At 36.2% G+C, this 20,140-nt stretch overlaps 1 protein-coding gene and 2 non-coding genes across 3 annotated transcripts; all 3 read right to left on the reverse strand.

The window, feature by feature from the left end:
* Positions 1-4,496: 4,496 nt before the first annotated feature.
* LOC148790335 (small nucleolar RNA Z103) lies at positions 4,497-4,606 on the reverse strand. Its single transcript, XR_016079069.1, has one exon. It is a non-coding gene; the product is annotated as a small nucleolar RNA Z103 (small nucleolar RNA).
* An 87-nt stretch (positions 4,607-4,693) lies between these two features.
* Positions 4,694-4,795, reverse strand: LOC148790336 (small nucleolar RNA Z103). Its single transcript, XR_016079068.1, has one exon. It is a non-coding gene; the product is annotated as a small nucleolar RNA Z103 (small nucleolar RNA).
* A 9,507-nt stretch (positions 4,796-14,302) lies between these two features.
* LOC104598267 (cytochrome b561 and DOMON domain-containing protein At3g07570-like) lies at positions 14,303-17,324 on the reverse strand. Its single transcript, XM_010260231.2, has 3 exons — positions 17,024-17,324; positions 16,209-16,605; positions 14,303-14,610 (listed from the first exon to the last, which is right to left on the reverse strand). Exons 1-3 carry the CDS (start codon positions 17,201-17,203, stop codon positions 14,492-14,494), a joined length of 696 nt encoding a protein of 231 aa, XP_010258533.1. The 5' UTR covers positions 17,204-17,324; the 3' UTR covers positions 14,303-14,491.
* Positions 17,325-20,140: the final 2,816 nt, after the last annotated feature.

Below are 20,140 nucleotides of genomic sequence, written 5' to 3' on the forward strand. Positions count from 1 at the left end.
TATAAATTGCATTTAACTCCTAGAGATGTCAGTGGGTCTGGTTTAGGGGTAAACCCACCTTGAGTCAATCTAATCATGTCAGGCTTGGCCTTGGTCTAAATGGGGTTTCAAATCGATTATATCTTTAAGTATTATTAAATATATATTAACTTTATTTTAGGTAAATTACAAAGACCCCCCAATGGAGTATCAAGTAGATTATATCTTTAATTATTATTAAATATATATTAACTTTAATTTTAGATAAATTACAAAGATCTCCCGTACTACGGGTCTGTGACAAAGATCTCCTATACTTTGTTTTGCGACAAAACCCTCGTACTATAACCGTCAAAGAAATACCCCCTTCCATTAGCCTTCCGTCCAAAAAACAGTTATCTTCCCCGACCTCACGACGGCAGTAATCCTCCAACGGCTACTTAGAAAACTGGGTATTTAAACCAGTGCGAGTGAGTGAATGAAAGAACGAACGCCAAGAAGATGGAGCAACAACCGCTATCAGTGGTCCGCCACAACAACGAAGACGATGACGATTTCTATGAGAACATCGAAGCCCCCAAGTTTGTGGATTTCACTACACCTGATTTATCACGCCCAGACGATCATCTTTGGTTTTGTTTGCGTGTTGATGAGTTATAGGTCTATCTCTTTTCGTTTAACTATGAATTCCGCTTGGTTTTTGCTCCAGTTCTGCGGATTTCAATGGTTAGGCAGTTAATTTTGCGTAACCTGACATTTATATCTCCCCTGTTTTCTGCCTAAATCGATTTTGTTTTCTTTTTCACTGTCTACGTTGTTTATTTGTTTCTATTTCCAGATCTGTCGTTTGTTTTTCATGCAACTTAAAATGTCTACACTTTCCATCATTCACATTCTCGTCTACCGACTAAAATCTGCTCCTATGTTGCTTTCACTTTGTCTAATCCAAATTAATTTCAACCTCTTTGTTTTTAACCCAATCTTTTCTTTTTATGCTGGTCTTAAATATTAAACTGAACTAGTGTTTGAGAACAAAGGTAAGAAGTATTTCTTTTAAAACATGGGATCACACATTAAGTGGTTTATAACTACTTATAGGTGTTTTGTACAAAAGTGGGAAAATACTTTTTTTAAAATACTTATTTGAAAAAATGTCTTCAAGGTTATTTTTTTAAGTATTTCTCCAAAATAATAAATCGAATCAGCCCCTGACAAAGTTTTATAATGACCAAAATCCCCCTGTGAGGTTATACCTCCTCCCCCTTCTCTACTCATTCACCCTCAAACCCTAGCAGCAGTGGTGCACCAGTTGGCAGGTCCACCGGCGACGATCGGTGGTGAGAAACAGTGGCCGGCAGACCTGTCATTTGGTCACTTCCTCCTATTTTCTGAAGTTTGTTTCTAATTTTAATCATTTATTTTGGTTTTTTTCCCCTGTTCTTCACAGGTCTACACTTGAATTCCCTTGTTCGAATTTCTTCCTAGTGTTTTTTTTTTAACTTGAAACTCGACAGAGATCAATCTCTGTTATTTCTTTCTGGTTTTTTAACTTGAAACTCGACAGAGACCTCGAAAAAGGTTTGATAATGATTTGCTTAGTTCCCTAACCCAAAATTAGACATCAACTTCAACTACATCAAAAGACTGCTTGGCTGTTATCCTCAAAAGCACATACCTTATGGAAAATCTGTTTTGCTTCTTCAGTTATTCTTCTTTCTTGTGGATTTCTTTTCCCCACGTACTGTGTGTGAAACCCACTAAACGACATGTCCAATTTTCTCACGGGTCCCTCCATGTTTGAGGAATGCAAGAGTTGCATGAATTCCTATTTTATCTAGAATTTCTCAGTAGGCTACACAGTTCCTAACTTATATGATAACAGTGCGGCTAATTGTGATTCAAAGACACTCTGGAATCTGGATCCCTCAACTGTTGAATGTTTGAGGAAGATCTGTTCAATGTTCTAATTGATTCAGGGACACTCTTCAGATTTGGCATTGACCACTGAAAGCCTACCTATTTCAAAGCAAGTTTCCAATTGTTCATGTTCTAATTTCTGATTTGTGTGTGACTAGGAGTCTAAAGTCTTGGCATTGACCACTGAAAGCCTACCTATTTCAAAGCAAGTTTCTTCTCCACATCTTACAGCTAGAAATAGGTAAATTCAGACCCCTTTTCTTTACAATATTCAGGGTTTAGAAATAACTCAAAAAGAATGAGGATATTCCAATGCTAACTTCACAAGAATCTTATTCTTTTCAACATTTTCACATTTTCCTAAAGCATATGTTGCCTCACTTTTTACATTTTAGAAGCTTATATGGTTATATGATTCAGAAAAAAATTCACAACTTTCTTCATTCTGATATGTCCTTGATTATTTTTTGGTTGCATTAGCTGAATTTATACTATGCTGAAAAGATCTGATCAATTGCAAATATGCAACTTATTAGAGATAAACTTGCTATTTGCTGAAATGAACTCTTCAGAACTAGAAATTTCTATGCCAGGGGCTGGGCTGAAATGAATTTGTATTTTGCTTGATAGAGAACTCTTCAGAACTTGTCCATTGCCAACACCTTGTGAAAAGAAAAAACCAGCTTTGAACCCCTGACCCTAATCCTAACCCAACCCAACTTTCAACCTGATCTAGGCAATCCTAACCCAAAGTTGAATTCAGGTTGGGTGTGCCCCACCGGAACTTCTCCCACTCATAAATTATCACATTTTGATCTTATTTTTATTGGTATTTGATCGTTTGATGTTGTTATTGGTTATTTTAGTACAAATTGAAAAAGATATGTTTCAAATGTTTAAAATCTTTTATGAATTATGATAGATCACTCATCGGAAATCTAAAATCATGAAATCATCAATAATAAAACATAAAACTGTGAAACAAAAATCAGTGATGATAACTAGTCCTTAGGATTAGGGCATAAGAATTGAGCCAAAACAACTACTCAACATTAAGAGGTCAACTAAGGGTTACCTAACTTCATGGATAGTTGAAAATCCCAGAAATTTCTGATCATAATTCATACACTTGGCTTTAGGTATTTATTCTTTTAGAGCTAAACCTAGGTCAACTAAAGTGTCAAACTGTCAACCTAAGCTCATTGCCACCAAGAATTCTAAGCCCATTCCAATCTAGGCCCAAGCTCATCTCAAACTGATTCCATGCTCAGCCCAACTCGGCCAAGGCCATGTAGGCCGGCTGTATCCTTAGGTCCAAACCATTCCAACCCACATCCAGAATCTGCCAAGTCCAAACACATTTCAGCCTATGGCCCAACCAAGGCCAATGTCAAATAGGCCTAGGCCAAGATATCTGTCTAGGGTGTGAGGTAGGATGTGTATAAACATGTACTTATGTAAAAAAGATAATAAAATGTAGCCATGAATAATTCTTTGGATTCTCCCCCAAAAAAAAAAAAAAAGAAACAAGAACAAAGTGATATGTTAAGTGGGGTAGAGCTAAACCTACGTCCAAGCCCATATCCCCTTAATTAGTACAACTAAAGTGTCAAACTGTCAACCTAAGCTCATTGCCACTTAGCCAAATGCAACTTCCCTACACTTTGTTGTGAAATCATTTGTCAAAAGAAGTATCTTGAGAATAGTACTCTGCAGCTCAGTGCAGAATTCTGAATTACAGTCCCCAATAGCTACGCCCACCCTTCTCATAAATCGCATCTTGATTTGGCATCAATCCACACTCAAGATTCATCCAGTGTGGTGAGAATTAATGAATTCTAAGATGGGCTGATCAGTCATTCCCCCAAACATTTTACTTCCAATTTCCGGCCTAATACCAATCCTAGCACCAAGCAAAATGCATTTGAGAAATCTTTCACATAGCAATGGGCTATATTTTGTAAGGATTTTTTTACTGCTCAGCCATTGCAGATCTCCATATAAAGGATATAACTTTTAAATCAAATCAGCCTCCAAGAATCCTTGTCGAAACAGCATCTCTGACTGACTCAAGTGGCCATGAAGTGGGTCCAAGCATCTCTGATCCCTATGAGCCACCTTTGGAAGGTAGATTCAAAATTAATGTTGATGCAGGTTTTAACTTGCTACTGGTGTTTCTTTTGGTGGAACTGCCTTGGAGAGCTGGTTCCTTTTGAAGTAGTTCATCTTCATTTTCAAGCAGAGGCATTGACTATGCTTTTTGGTTTAAATCTAGCAAGACTGGTTGGGTGAATGCAACTTCATTTTAGAAAGTGAATATAAACTTCACAATTGTAATCAGAATCCTTAGACAATCATAATAAGAATAATTCCATCAAATGAGAGAATGTCAATCTATCAAGAATGGAATGAAATTCGAATTGCATTCAACCAAACAGTTGGGATCAGTTCGTCACTTATTTTTCTTCTGAAGCCTTTCGTTTCTTTTATGAAAATTGAGCTCTTGAAAAACTAAATCAAACCAATATAGCAATAAAATCATACCGTTCTCTCTTGATAACTAAAAACAAAGAATAGAAAATGAAAATTAGGGTTGGAAGAAAGATCAGAGATCTGGCTTTTAAATCTCCGCTATGAAATAGTGGAGAAGAATGAAGAAGCACAGTTCGAATCAACGTCGATCATATGGGGAAAGTCTCCTCATTTCTAATTCCCCCAACCCAACAATCAGACTGGAATCGTCAAAACATAGTTCTAAAAGTGCAACCTACTGGTTAAAACGAAATAACACAGATGGATGGATCAGATTCCTGGCTTGCATTTTCTCCAAAGAGAAAATTTGATAAAAAGCTCAGTATAATCAGTGTCGATCATCTGGGGAAAGGCTCATCCTTTCCATCCATCTTAACCTTTTAGTTCGCAAAGGGAAGAAAGGGAATCAAGAACAAATACTAAAGAAGAAATAACCCAAAGACAAGATTTCCTCCGTTTCTGCTCTCTAAATCCTTTAAAAAAAAATTGGATTTTAGGGTTTGCAGACATGGAGAACGAGCAATTGTAGCGTCGGCTCATACACGAACACCCATTCAGAAAATAGAGTGCCGGTAATCAGTATTCGACGCAACCATGAAAAAATCCTAAAATTCATAAAAAGAAAGAAAATGAGACGGAACCGGAGAGAGGACGAGAATTGTAATCAATCAGAGACCTCGAAATTCCTGATTGCTTCTCTCTCCCCTCTAAGCTGGATCGGCGAAGTTAGTCGAGAGATCTCCTAAAGAAGGAACATAAATCCTGATATCGAAAAAACAGCATTCTAATCCCGTTATTTATAGTTGAGACTGGAACTCAAAAACCCTAAAACCCTAAACCTAATTACGATAGAATTGGCGGTCCGTTTAGGCACCACGTGTACGGTTCATATTTTAATGGGAGAATGAACAATCAGCGTACTTCTCCGTATTTTAATTCCGATAGAAACCTTTACCATTACGGCATTAAAATGATCTGAGAGGCGGAGTGGAAACTATAAATCCAAATATTGTGATTTGCTCCTCACATACCGCTACTCACACCGACTCATCTTGGGAATATCTCCCATGAATTTTGATTTGGAAGTACGAGAGATGTTCCTGATGTGTGACTGGGATATGATGTGAGGTTTGTGTGAAGAGTGCTATTTGAGGAGCAGATTCGGGCATTCGACTTATTCAATTAAAAACTAAATTGAGTAAACTGAAATTTAAAAAACTGAAATAAAAAGTGAGAATCGAATCGAAACTGAATTACAAGAAAATCGAAATAATCGAAACCGAATCCAAATTTCACTAACAAACATAAAATATATATTATAACATAATATTAATATATAGTTATATATGAAGTTGAGTTTCATTATAATATATAATATATTAATAAATAAATATATAGTATATTATATATTACATGTTATATAATGAAATTTGGTTAATTCAACTTTTTCGATTAATTGAATTTCTAATTCTAAAAACCAACCAAAATTTTGGTTTTAACCAAATAATGCTCACCCTTAGAGAGAAGTAGTAACTAAAATTTAGAACAAGTACAAATTAATGATTAGATGAAAATTTGATATGGATGACTGAAAATTGGCCTTCATATAAATGAACATGGTGAAGGGATGAAAGTTGTTTATCATATATTTTCTATTCTCTTTTTTCTTTTTCTTTTTTTCAATTTATCAAAAAATAGGCAAATCATATCTCTTTTTTATGGAACCAAGAGGGGGGGGGGGGGGTAGCTCAACCCCAAAAATCAAAAAGGCAAACAAAAACAAAGAAAATAGGAAGGCTACAGAGACTAAAAGAGACTAAACTGTGAACTAACTTCTGAGCTTCATGAGTGAGCCAATCTGCACTCCACTCCCTCCAATTGGTCCTTCAGCTTTAAGCAATCCTGAATTATGTTCCTTAGTTTCCAACGTGGGTCAATCACTTGTTTGACACAAGATCACTAGCTTTGAATCGCCCTTTATGATGATGGGATGGTCTTTGAAATTCATCGTCTAAGTTGTGAGCTTCCCAAGGAAATAAGCTTTCTGAATCATCCTTTATGATGATGGGGTGATCTTTGAAATTCATCACCTAAGTTGTGAGATTCCCAAGGAAATAAGATTTTCCATCAACAATTTCATCCAAATGATTTCTGGCTATTGTCGCCATTGAGCATGTGCCCCCACTAAAACGGGAAGCATCAAAATTTATTTTAATTGGTGACGGGATTTGCTCCTCACAAATGGGTGCCTCACAGGCACATACACTGTGCATTGGGAACATCTCCCATGAATATTCACTAATAAGTACGGGAGATGTTCCCAATGCATGGTAAGATGTGTGTGTGAGGCACCAGGTGTGAGTAGTAGATCCGGTGTCTTTTAATTGACCCATGTTTCGGAGATTGCCATGTAATTGCCTTCCAAATCTTGGAAATATTCTCCTTCAAAACAAATTCTTTAGCTTCTTTGATTCCTATTTTTTCACCAATCTATCAGTCCATATTAGTAGGTCCCTCGATATTAGGCCTGACCATATGCCAAATTTGCTTAGCAAAAGAGTAGCTTTCGAAAATGTGCTTTGTATCCTCCTCATCCTCATTATAAAGGTTGTAATCCCCATCTATATCTATAAGAATAGGCAGCTTAGCCAATAGGCTAGGTTTATGAGTAGGAAATAGCAGCTAGCTATATAGGCCATCCTTCCATTCGTCATTTCCGGAAGAAGGCAGAGTTGGCCTTCTCCGTCCTTCTTTGATCAATGGTAAGTACTACGTATCCTCCGTCCTTCTTGTTTTCATCTCTCTCTCTCTCTCCCTCTCTCTCTCTCTCTCTTCCTTCTTTCGATTTAGGCTCCTTCATAGCCATATGGATGAGGATTGGTCTTCATATCCTTCATCAACATGAACTGTGTCTTTTTATTGATTGTGGAAGACTTTATTTTAGGACGAAATGTAAATAGGTAGGGAAGATTGAAATTAGTGGGTGAATGTCATCATGAAATATCCCATAGTGATTGAGTCATCTTACCTACCCCAATTTCTTCTAACTAATCATTGATTCTCCTTTTTTCAATTTACTATTCCATCAACCTTCCTTGATAATTGTCCAACTTTCCTTAGTTATTCCCTTCTCGATAATGCTGATAAAGTGTGATATAAACTTAAAAATGTGTTAACCCTCAATGTCAAAACTAAATAATAAAAACCTAAAAAAAGATAAAAACACAAAAAAAATATAATTATGTAGAAAACATTTTAGCACAACTTCGGATTTCATTTTTGATAATTGGATTTGATACTTCATTTTAGAGGCAATGGACCCTCATTTCAGCTTTGAAAACTCGATTTTCAGTCCTTTGATAGTGACTCCCTTCTCCATCCAAAAAGGCACATAATCAAGAGATTTTGGATTCCCAAGGATTGGGAGAGGAAAAGTGTTTGGAACCCCTCTCTCCAAGTTGTTGTAGTAGCCTATTATGAGAGTTATTTAGGCTCATTTCTAATGAAAAATAAAATAAAATGATTGCAACAATTTCCAAAATCTAGAGAAAAATGCTCTTAACTTCTCTTGAGAGCGATTTTGAGGTGATGCTATCAGGCCTTAGGTACTAACTTCCCTAAAACCCTTACCTCTTTACCTCTTTTTCTTAGTCTAGATAAAATTGAGAACAATGGTTTTCCAAGGTCTCAAAACTTCAAGCAACCGAAAAAATAAAAACTCGATCTAAAAGAAGGGGTGAGAGGCACTTCCAGCAGTTGAACTAAACAAAAAAGTGATTGAATGAGCTCAATAGAGGTTTGAAACTGTTGAATGCTTGGAGGTTTTGTGCAAATTTTCAGATCTGAAACACAGTGGACGAATTTAAAGTTTTATAGAGATTTTGTTGAGAGTGGGAGTTCTACAGAGGTTAAGAATGCTCTTGAGGTCTCTCTTCTATTTCTCCCTTCTCTAATCCACCCCCAGAGCTTGAGTTGGGTCTCTATTTATAAAGAAAAGGAGGGGAAATCAAAGAGCTTGGGCTTCAAGAGAGCTTTTATAAGAAAATGACCAAGATTTTTTACATAAAAAAGGTACTCAGTCGACCTTTCCTTGTTGGCGAAAAGGTTCTCCTTGATTTGGAGTTGTTTTTCTTGGGTTTTGTGTGACCAATTGGAGCTTAGGGCATGCTTGTCATCATAATCACATATTTGGGGTTATTAGTGGCATAAAATGTAACTTTGACTCACTTGTAAATATTGTTTTGTGTTTTCTTAACTTTAAGTGGGGGTATCTTTGGGTTTTTGAAGTTTACTAGACCTAATTTTATTAGTCCAGGTGTTTTAACATGTCAAGCAATGGGCTAATGTCAGCCCTCACCCTTTTAAAATCTCAAGAGGGGATAGCTGATGTGGCAATTTAATGCGATGTGTCAAAATTGAGCCTTTCTAGATTAATGGTCAAACGGGTAAATTAGGTCGTAAAATTTGATGTACAAGGGTTTTTGGGTTTTTGAACACAGTGGTGAGGCATGATTGGTCAAAAAGGGTTGGGATGATGGAGATCTACGGCTGAAAAATTCGGATCAACATGATTTATTGAAATAGAACCTTTGCTCGATGAATGTTTAAATGAATGAATTTTGGGATGAAATTTGGTGGGTAAACACTTTTGAACATTCTGTATTTGATGAAGGCGATGCATCTTTTATTAGAGGTGTGGATTGATAGATTTGGTTTGGGTCCAAGTTTTCGCCAATGATTTATTAATTAATAAGAATGTTCGAAATAGAATTTCACTTTTTTAACGGTCAAATAGAGGAGTTTGGTTATGAAATTTGACGTAGAAGGTTTTTTGGTTTCTAGACATAGTAGTGAGGTCTGATTGGCCAAATAGGGTCAAGATGATGGAGATTTATGGCTATCAAGTTCAGATCAACAAGATTTGTCAAAATAGAAACTTGACTTGATGGAGGGTTAAATGAAAGAATCTTGGGATGAAATTTGGTGGGTAATCACTTTTTAATGCCCTAAAACTGATGGAAGTGATGAATCTTTGATCAGAAATGTGGATTGAAATATTTGGTTTGGAATAATGTTTTGACTAATGAAAAATCCAAAGTAGAATCTTGTTTATTCTAGAAGGAAATGGAGGAATTTAAGGCTAAATATGATGGGTGATTTATTTTAAGAATTTTGGACTTGGGATATGACTTTTTGTGTGGTTTAATTGTAAATGTCAAATCAAAATCTTTATTGGCTGAATGGTTATGCAAAGAAATGTTGAGTTGAAATTTGATGTGTGGGCACGAATTAAGGTTAGGAGTCGAGTGGATGGTTTCGATCTAAGAAATAAATAGTTGATCTTGGTTTTCTAGCTCTAATTGTTTAGGGTCGTCGAAATGGAATCTTAGTATTTTCAAGGTGGAATTTGGGGGGTGAGCCTATCTTAATGTTGCTGGTGTAATGAACGTGTCAGATTTGGATTTGCGAAGTCACGGTTTGGACATCGTGTAGATCGGGAGCGCTAGAAAGGAGGTTGGCATGATGAAGTGTAACTAAAACTTAGTTTCCTAAGTCTAAGGATTATATTTAATCTAATGTTTGATCTCGTTTGTCATGTGGATTGCATCAAAAACAGGAATTTTGGGTTTTGGCAAGGTCTAATTTTGTTTTCAAGTGTTGGGGGCTAAAAAGAGGTAGGTGAAGGGACCTAACAAAAATTGGGTGCTGGCAGTAGGTGTTTTGGGGTTTGACATGGTTGAGGGGGTAAACAAGCTTTAAATTAAACCCTTAAACCAGTTTGAAAAAAAAAAAAAACTAAAAAGTCCACAACTTGATACACCCCAACCGACATATCGGCATATATCGATATTTAGAACCTTGATAAAAATGATAGTGAATAATAAACCGTTTAACCAAATTTTTTTTGTATACTGTCTATGAAATTCACCCTTTTAAACATAAGATACAACAAAAATTTTATATATACTATAATATATTATAATAATTGATTTGGAACAACAATAACCAATCCCAACCCAATTATTAATCGAGACACAAACCACATAATCAGTTCAGTTGGTTCGGTTCTATTGGGTGGACGCAACCTATTTACAGCTTTAGGTTCAAAACCTTGTAAAACAAAAACAGAAAAAAAAAGAAAAAAGCTCTAGCAAACAGCCCCTCTAGACAAGAATTGTTTTTAAGTAATAAATACTAAATACCCAATAGATCTAAATAGAAAATGGAACAAGTTAAATAAATCATAGTGCTCCAACTATCAGGAATATTATTAAGTAGTATACGTATGGTTATATTCTTTGAAAAGAAAAAGGTGTTTCTTACAATTTGCTTAGACTCAATATTTTATTTATTAAAGGATAAAACAATAAAATTTTCAGTTCAGCCATTTCAGCTATTAGCAAACAACCCCTCTAGACTTCTGGACCCAGACATTCATAGCCAGAAGCAAAGGTGCTTTTGGGTTGCCGGCTGGTTCTTTGAAATGTTGATTTAATCAAGTTTATTAAAAATACATGCATATTTTAATTAATAATTAATTGGTATTATATCATGTAATATCTACAGTTTTATGATTATTTTTATGTGAAATCGAAATAGGTTTAAAAATTAATATATGGAAACCATTTTCTATATTCTTCTATCCATTTTTAGATTTTTATTTAAGTCAAACAATCAATCTCATAACGTTGGCCTTTGTGAATTGCCTAGAAAGAAGAATTTAGCAATAACATTTATAAGAACTAATATATATCTTGTGGTGGTGGATAAAACTTAATTGGGTGCAACAAAAAAGGCACCAACCGTTTGATAAATTTTCTCTGTGGTTCAACCACCAACCCTTTCTTAATTGAGTGCTCAAGCATAAATACCCATGTACGTAGCTAGGCATCTTGCAGCTAGCTAGCATCCGTTCTTGTCATGTCAAGTAGCAGAGTTCGGCCATGGCAAGACTCCACTCCAGACTATTTCAGGATGATCGATTCGCCGTTGCAAGCAGTTGGTTATAACCAGATCGATTATGGCTTCAGGGGTCGCCATGAGTACTATCATGTAAGACAAGCATTTCTCAGAAGTTACCAGTTCTCTACACAAACAAGTTTCAAAGAGAAACTGAAGAGATCAGTGAAGGAGCTCAATGAGAGAGCCATGGATGTCATCGTGGAAATTTGGCAGGAGATGTCCCCCAGAAAATTGAGAATCAGAATGCTTCGCTGCAGATTGTCCCATTTCCCATCTTTTGTTTTCCGGTGTTTTTCTGTTCAAGGAGACAGAAGGAGATGTTTCAGTGTGATTCGTCTTAATGGATGAGTGGTTGTGCTGTTTTTTCCTTACCTGTATTTTTAATTCAGTGTTCTCAGTTTTTTACTACTGTTTGTTTTTTATTGTTTTGGAAACAAGGGGAGTAGTTTGTTTCTGAAAACACCCCAATTACTGAAGCTGAAAACAAAAAACTTTCAAAAGCTGAAACACTTTTCTCTTGTTGCAAAGCATCCAAGAACGTAATCATAAACTTCTCTAACTTCAGCTTTTAGACCCAAAAACGAGATCGGACTGGACGGTCGGACCGGTTGACCCGGGAATGGTTGTGGCTCCAGGTCCGGTTTTGGACTCCAAACCGTCCAACCAGGGTTTGGACTGGATGGTTGGACAGTTTAACCCTGGAACCGGTGGTAAAATCGATTTTATTTTAGACCCAATTTTCAAAACCATATTTCTAATCCGGTCGGCCACTTGATTTCCTTCTCTGTATATATCCAAATAATGAAATTCCATATCTTCCTCCCTGCTGATGATATGTAGGATGCAAGTTGAGCCAGGTTAGGCCACGTTGAGATTAACCCTAATCCAACCCTAAAATTTCAAGTTGGATTGGAATTGGTTTGGATTGGGCTCGGTTAGTCTTGGGTTGGCCTGACTTCTTTACTTCCTTCTGCTGAGTGTACTTATTTCCTAAACTTCATTGGTACATGTTAAATCAGTATTAGCGTTGTAGAAAAAAAAATGTTTTTAAACTTAATATTTTTGGCATGCAATATACATGCAGTGGAAAATACATAAATATATAGATATATATTTGTGGATACAGAGTAGCATATATATACACGCATGGATAGTGATTACACATAATTAACCGAGGGCTGGCTAGTTGGTGTGTTAGATGGTTTGTTCCAACGTTGATATGGAATCAAATCCCGCAACCAGCACTTTGGGGAAAAAGGGGTAAGGGGAAATTATTAGTGGTGCATAGCACTGAATACCAAAAAAAAAAAAGGAATAGTGATTACACATATAGATAAGTTTTTACATGCATAAATACACATTATATAATATTAAGTTTGGGTTCAGATTGATCAAGGCTTTTTTAGGCTGGGTTCAGGATAATCTAACCCAAGTTGCAGTCTTAACGATATGACAATAGCCTTGAATTAGCCAGGATGTCCTGTTCACTTTTCGGTAAGTTACTTATCCGGGTAAATGCAATTACCTAGGTAAGTTTTTCCTGGCCAAGAACCACTTACCCGGGTAACTGCAGTTACCTATGTTCTTTTCTTTTCCAGGTAAATAAGGCAATGACCATTTTAGCCATAACAATTCATTATTAAAAGGGGCATTTTTGTCCCATTCAAGTTTGGCAATTTTCTCCCATGGTGGGAAAGTTATTTACCCACTTAGGAGATGGGTATCCAGGAAAATAAACTTTCCCTAATCCCTACATATATCTAAAATAAGAACTTGAGATTCATGGGGAAGGGCTAGCATGCAATGCCCCATCCTATTATCCAGCTAGTTTAGGTTCAGTCCAAAAGGATCTTAGTTAGATTTGTTTTTTTTTTTTTTTTTTTTTTTTTTTGATTCCTGGGGAAAGGCTACTCCTGTCTTATGTAGCCCTTAAGTTTTTCCTATAAAAAAAAAGAACATGAGATTCTTGGTCAATAAGAATCAAAATCCCATTAACCAACTTTCCTCAGCCCCCTCTCAAAATCCAAAAGAAGAAGGCCCCCTTAGTGAGCCAGGGTCAGTCTAGGATAGGTCCACTCTTGAGAAACTCAAGGACTAAACCTAGGCCCAGTCTAAAAATGAAAAGGCCCAAGATTTTGGATCTGGGTTCAGCCCAAGGATCAAGTATCCAACCCAGTTCATGTAAAATTTCAGATTGGGCAGTTCAGGCTTGGGTTGGGCCCATCCTAATTGCACCCTCTACTAGCAAGCCCTTGGAAAACATTCTAGAATAACCTAATATCCTATTAGCAGCTTCTACTGGTTAAGGTAACATTCAGAGCGCATTAGCAGCATGCAATGACTAACTAAATAGTGTGAAATACATTGAATTGATAAACAAATTCCCTATAGGGAAAATCTATGATGCCGGAAAGATATTATATCGGAAAAAACGGTTTTGACTAATCACAACCCCCATGAATTTTGATGAAAATCCATTTAAGTGATTCCTACTTATATGATGCCGATTGATTAATTACAAGTTTTTCTGTATCATATCTTTCCGGCATCATAGTCAAACCCATTTCTTAATCATGTTAGTTTAAGTCTTGAGGACCTGATTCTTTGAGGTGCCTTCTTTGCTCCAACATTGAGGAGATCAAATCAGCCCCCCACAAGATTGCCCCCCATAACGTCTCACAGCATATCCCGGCCATTATTTGGAAACATCTCCCGGTGATAATACCAGAAATGATAATATCATTATTGGGAGATGTTCCCAATACACGACGGGATATGCTGTGAGAAGTTATGGGAGGCAATCTTGTGGGGGGACTGATTTAAACTCAAGATTGAGGTCTAATTACATTTACTGAGTTCAAAGGTTGCATGAATCATTCACAACTCTGATGTATTCGATGGAGCAGTTAAATAAGGATAAAAAACAGAGACAAATGAGGAGATGGTTCTTATTAAAATAAAAACGTCTAACAGGTAAAACTGATAAATAATTAAAACATGAATACATACAATGATACAAAGCTCCAACACTCAGAGATCACTCACAAACGAACCCCAAAATAATGAAAAAAAAGAAGGAATAGTAAATTCGGTGCAATCATCAAATAAACATAGGGAGGATCAAAGCCAATATACTGAAAACCCCATAGGTATTTCTTCCACCTGAACTTTTGTTTTTTGTACTACTCGAATCTGTTGTTGTATTTGTAGTGCTCTTACCTGTTTGTAAACAACCCAGAAAAAAAAAACCAAAGAAATTAGTAGATAGAAATTAAATAGTTGTTCATATTAGTACATAATATAAGCAATTAAGACAAACATTTACATCAATTCTATCTATCTAAATAGAGTTTGAATATAAGTATATTTACTAGTCATAGGTTGAAGTCTTATGAGTTATTTTCAGTTCAAAGTAATGTTTATTTATTAGTTATAAATGATCATTTTTTACTTTAATTTATCAATGGTATTCAATATCTGAACCAAACCTGAGTCCCATTTGAATCTGAAAGCTAATAGGGTTGATCATTTTTACCTAATTCTGCATTATTCGGCCTGATATAGGCCTTAAATTTTTAGGCATAAACAGCCCGTCTTGTAACAGAAATTATATATATATATATATGTATGTATGCATTTCCAAACAAATAATTTTATTTATTTATAGGATAAAATATAAAAACCTCTCTTGAAGTTTCTAACAATCATAATAATTTCCTCTGAGGTTTCATTTTAACAAAAACCTCTCCTGTAGTTTTATAAAAACCTACAATCACCTCTCTTCCACCTTTGTCCCAGTTATGGAAACCTCAAAGTTACGAAATTACCCTTGCATCTTATTAGGGCATCTTTCAATATAATTTAAAATGTCAGATTTTCCGTTCTAGACCGCACTAAACCTAACATTTTTATAGAGTAAAATTACTTCATTCTTCTCAATGTAGCTTCAGGGATTTTTTTTTAATTAAAAGTGAATAATTCTTTGAGGTATTTTAATAAATTTTCATATGAAATGATAGATATAAGAGTAAAATGGGTATTTTTGAAAAACTGATGCAATAATAAAAGGGAGGTAACTGCAGGTTTTTTTAATACTACATGGGAGGTGCAAGGTGCCAACTGGTTGGTTGCTAAGGCCTCCTGCTGGTTGTAGTGGGACTACCCCCGTTGTATAGTCCAACGGCGGTAAAAAAAAAAAAAAACTACATGGGAGGTTTTTATGAAAATAAATCTCATGTTAGTTTTTTATGATTGTCAGAAACATTAGGGGAGGTTTTTATATTTTATCCTAATTTATATGAACGGACCTGGGTGTGTAGCCCGGCTCTAGGTCCAGACGAGTTGGTATCTACTGCGACGGGCATGGCCAATGAAATATGAACACACCAGCATTTGACTCAAATTAAAAATCAGTTTATGTGATGTTTTCAAACGCTGGTGTTTTCGGATTGAGCAACAGGTTCACAGCAAATGTGAATTAGGCCCAGACGTATATTATCAAGCCCAAGGTGCAGACCCGTCCCGAGAAATTTGGACTCAGTCCTCATCACTTGCAGTTGTGCATTGAAAATATCTCTCCATGAAAAAAACATACAAGTAAGGAGATATAATCTCAATACACAGTTGCAAGTGGCTGTGAATATGGTGTGAACACGGTCTTGTGAGGATTGAATCTGGTCTCTATCCCACGGAGCCTAAAATGCTGTTATTTCCCTGTAATAAGTCTGCCCATGCTCGGCCCATGATCATCTTTAACAGAGAAGATTCAATTCGATCCATTTACAGCCCTAACAACTCTCCATACAGGCTGCACTTACCTGCGACAAAATTCAATGTTGCAGAGGTCTGTGATCGGTGCTCCGACATGAAATAATCCGGCGAAGCCGGAAAGCTGTTCTGTGGCCCAATAGCATATATCAGATTAGGGTTAGGCTGAGTGGTTTTGAGTTGGAAGGCAAGGTACAAACGTGATGACCGAGAAACAATGGTCATGTTTGCAACTTCTAGTTCCCCTTTGTCTGGGGTGCAGGTCTGTGGCTTCATTCCTCCTAGAAAGTACTGCTTTATTACTCCATTGCTTCCTGTAGGAACCCAACCTACAATTGAACTAGACCCAACCATTCTCCCATTAGGGGAGAATCCAATGGCTACATATGAACTCTTGTCTGGCACTGAGAGAAGGAAATTCCACAAGCTTGGTCCATTCTGTTGATACTGCAAAATTTTCCCAATGTTAGTCCAACCAAGTATATGAAAGTAATGGTTGCAGTGCAAATTTCATTTGTGTTAAGCTAAAATGATGGGAGTGTAGATAGGCTGATGTAAATTCTGGTTTAGTTTTGCTTCAGAGCTGACTTTGTCTTGGTCGTTTGTAAGAAGTAAAATGAAGTGATCTCCACCTTTTATACAAGAGAATGGTTGTAGGAGCCAGGAGGAGGGCTATTTGTTATTGAGAGTGAGGTAGGAAGCTAGATGATGTGATCTCCACTTTATATATATGATCAGGAATTGTGGTAGAACCGTAGAAAGAAGGTGGTGCAAATAAGAAAGCAAAACTGAACATAGGGGTGCAAATTTTGCATCGATCTGATTTGCATTGGCATTTCGAACAAACAAAGCCTAATGAACTTACCCTAAGTATGAAATCTTCAGAACTCCAAACTGGTTGGCAAATAAGAGAAGTTGTGTTGAAGGGAATACCCACGATTTTGAGATTAGAATTGCAAGAATCTGTCTGAGAATTTGTCAAGGAAGAGAAGCCAAGCAAGCAGAGGAAGTAGGATGTGGCAACAAAAGAGGTTTTTATCTCCATCTCTCTCTGTGTTTTGCTCTCCCTCTCTCTTTGGTTTTTGCACTTGGGATGATATGAAGTTGCAAGCAAATCCAAATGAGGAACTGTGTGAGATTAGTTTGCGTGGTGGTCAATATAAGAAGAGAAGGAATTGACTTGCATATGGCATATGTGACAAGTACAATTTTGCTTGGCCGTACAGATTACAAGTACAAACACTAGAACCCTTCACTGAATGTGTCCAGGAGAAATCTTAAGTAATTGCAAGGAAATGGAACCATTTCATTCTACTTTTGCCTTTTCATAGATTCTGAACCTATCTTCATATAATTTAATATCAGCCTGGTCAGAAAAATTGCACATGAGTTCATTTGGAAAGAAATGAAATAAAATGACCTCATCCCAATATTTTATTTGCAAATTAGAATTCACAAAAGATCCCTTTAGATTATGATTCTTGATTTAAATATGTGGGGAATTTTGACTTTTTGATCAACAGAATAATCAAAATATCACCATAACCACTTGCTTTCATCAGGCTGTCTTCTTAATTTTTTTTAGGGAAAATTTCTGATTAGTATCTGTACTTTCATCTTACTGTCACTTTGATCCTTAAACTTTAAAATGCGACAATTTAATACTTAAACTTTTAAAACGTGACAATCCAATACCTGTTGTTAAATAGTTGTTAACCAGCCATTAAGGGATATTTGAAAAAAAAACACAAATGCCCTTCAAGTGCTATTTAATTTTTTTTATCAACTATCTAAACGTTGACAAAAAATTAATAGTCCCAAATGTTTGCCTTTTCCATTCAAGAAAGTTGGGGCCATGTTTGAGTGGGCATTCTGGTGACCCCAATTTTCTTGAACAGAAAAGGCAAGGATTTGAGACTGTTAATTTTTTGTCTGTTTGGATGATTGATAAAGAATATTAGATGACACTCAAAGGACATTTGTTTTTTGCAAATGCCACTTAACGGTTGATTAACAACTAATTAACAGTAGGTACTGGATTGTCATATTTTAAAAATTCATATATTAAATTATTGTATTTTAAAATTCGAGGACCAAAATAGCACTAGACCCAAAGTACAAGATAATAATTGAGAATTTTCCCTTTTTTTAAACCCCTTTTTAGTCTACTTTACTATTAAGGTAGGGCCCAGTCAACGTTGGTCCCTCACCCTCTTACATTGGGCACCTACACATGGTTCCAAAGGATGAAAGGACTATTGCACAGTCATAGGATAGGCTAGCTCCAAATTTTATTCATTTATGTTTTGGATCCGAGTATAGATTGCAATTGGATATTGAATAGCATCAATAATTAAGTTTAAAATATATCAAAATATCATATTATTGAATCAACTTAGTAAAAACAAAATATTTAAATCAATTGTATTTATATTAAATCTGGCTTGACCCGTATATGGTTGGGTTAGGGTCAATATATTTGGCATTAGGGTTGTGTTAGGGTTTTGATTATTCAATCTGAATCGGATTTGAGTTTTGGCTGACCCGTCTTCTGGGTCATGATACCTTGCATATATACAATATATTCTTGTAACTTTTTGACTTCTAACTCTATAGTTTTAAAGTTTAAGATTTATTTACATGTTGGTTTTGATTTTCTTCTTTTTTTTTTAATAGGAAAAGTGACATCTTAAATTCTATAAAACAATTTCCTAACTTAAATTAATAGATTTTAGGTCTTTAAAACATGTTAAAAAATATAATTGAAATACTACGGGTCAGGTCAGATCGGTCTCGGGTTAGACCCTATAGGTTCAGGTTGGATTTAGAAATCATGTATTTTAAGGCGGGTCGGATCGGGTTCAGGTTGAGGCAAACCCGTGCCAAACCTGACCCGTTGACATTCCTACTTGGGCACGTAGGTCTATCAGGACAAGTATTTCCTAGGTAAAACTTACCCGAATAAGATAAGTTCCAGCATTCTTGTGTGAGACAAGTTACTTGAATAAAAGAAAAGATGGGAGGGAAGGAGCATTATTTTAGTACAGATAAATTATTTATCCATCCTCCAGGAGAGTATTAGTTATCCAGTAGATATCAATTACTCTTCAGAATGGTTGCTTATCATGACACCCAATATAGCGATTACCGGCCGATTGTCTTTCCGGGAGGATTTGGACGGTGAGGGAACTTCTACTATAAAATGATACAAATTACTTGAATAAAAGAAAAGATGGGAGAGAGGGAGGCTGTGCTATTTTAGCACAGATAAATTATTTACCCATCCTCTAAAAGAGTATTAGTTATCCGGATATCAATTATTCTTTGGAATGGTCGCTTACCACGACACCCAATATGGCGATTACCGGCCGGTTGTCTTTCTGGGGGGATATGGACGGTGAGGGAACTTCTATTATAAAATGATCGTCGTTCTGGAAACAATGTATAAATTACAAGGCACCTTGTCATGGCATTATTTTAAATATGGAACGCATGGAGAATTACAAAACTGTAACGCCACAGGTATGCGTCATGTGGGTTCACACTAAATACAATACAGAAAGGTCTTCTATTGGACGGTTGAGAAATGAGATGGAGGAATATCTCCTTCTGCAGCTGGTATAATCACTGGTTCTACAATAAGTCTTTCATAGCACATTAACACTGACCATGTGCCAGAGACAAGTTGGTCTCATCAAGGATTATTTTTTTTCTTTTTTAATTTTCATTGACAGATGGACATGGACCGGCGATGGTGGGCTTTTACGTGGTGTTAGGATTAGATTCTTGGCCCACGTGGTTTGGTCGGTTAGCTGGGTTTAATTATGAATACTGTTGCCTTTCAATAAGAATATACAGAAGTTCTCATTCCTGATACCGCCTTACACTTGGGGAAGGGATTTAAAAAACATAGAAAATTTTTGTTTGATGGGTGCGACTATGATATAGAAAACATATGATATCTCAAACAACTGACCAATAC

The sequence above is a fragment of the Nelumbo nucifera genome, chromosome 7 (assembly GCF_055504915.1).
Source record: "Nelumbo nucifera cultivar China Antique chromosome 7, China Antique-T2T, whole genome shotgun sequence".
In the NCBI taxonomy this organism is placed as follows: Eukaryota; Viridiplantae; Streptophyta; class Magnoliopsida; order Proteales; family Nelumbonaceae; genus Nelumbo; species Nelumbo nucifera.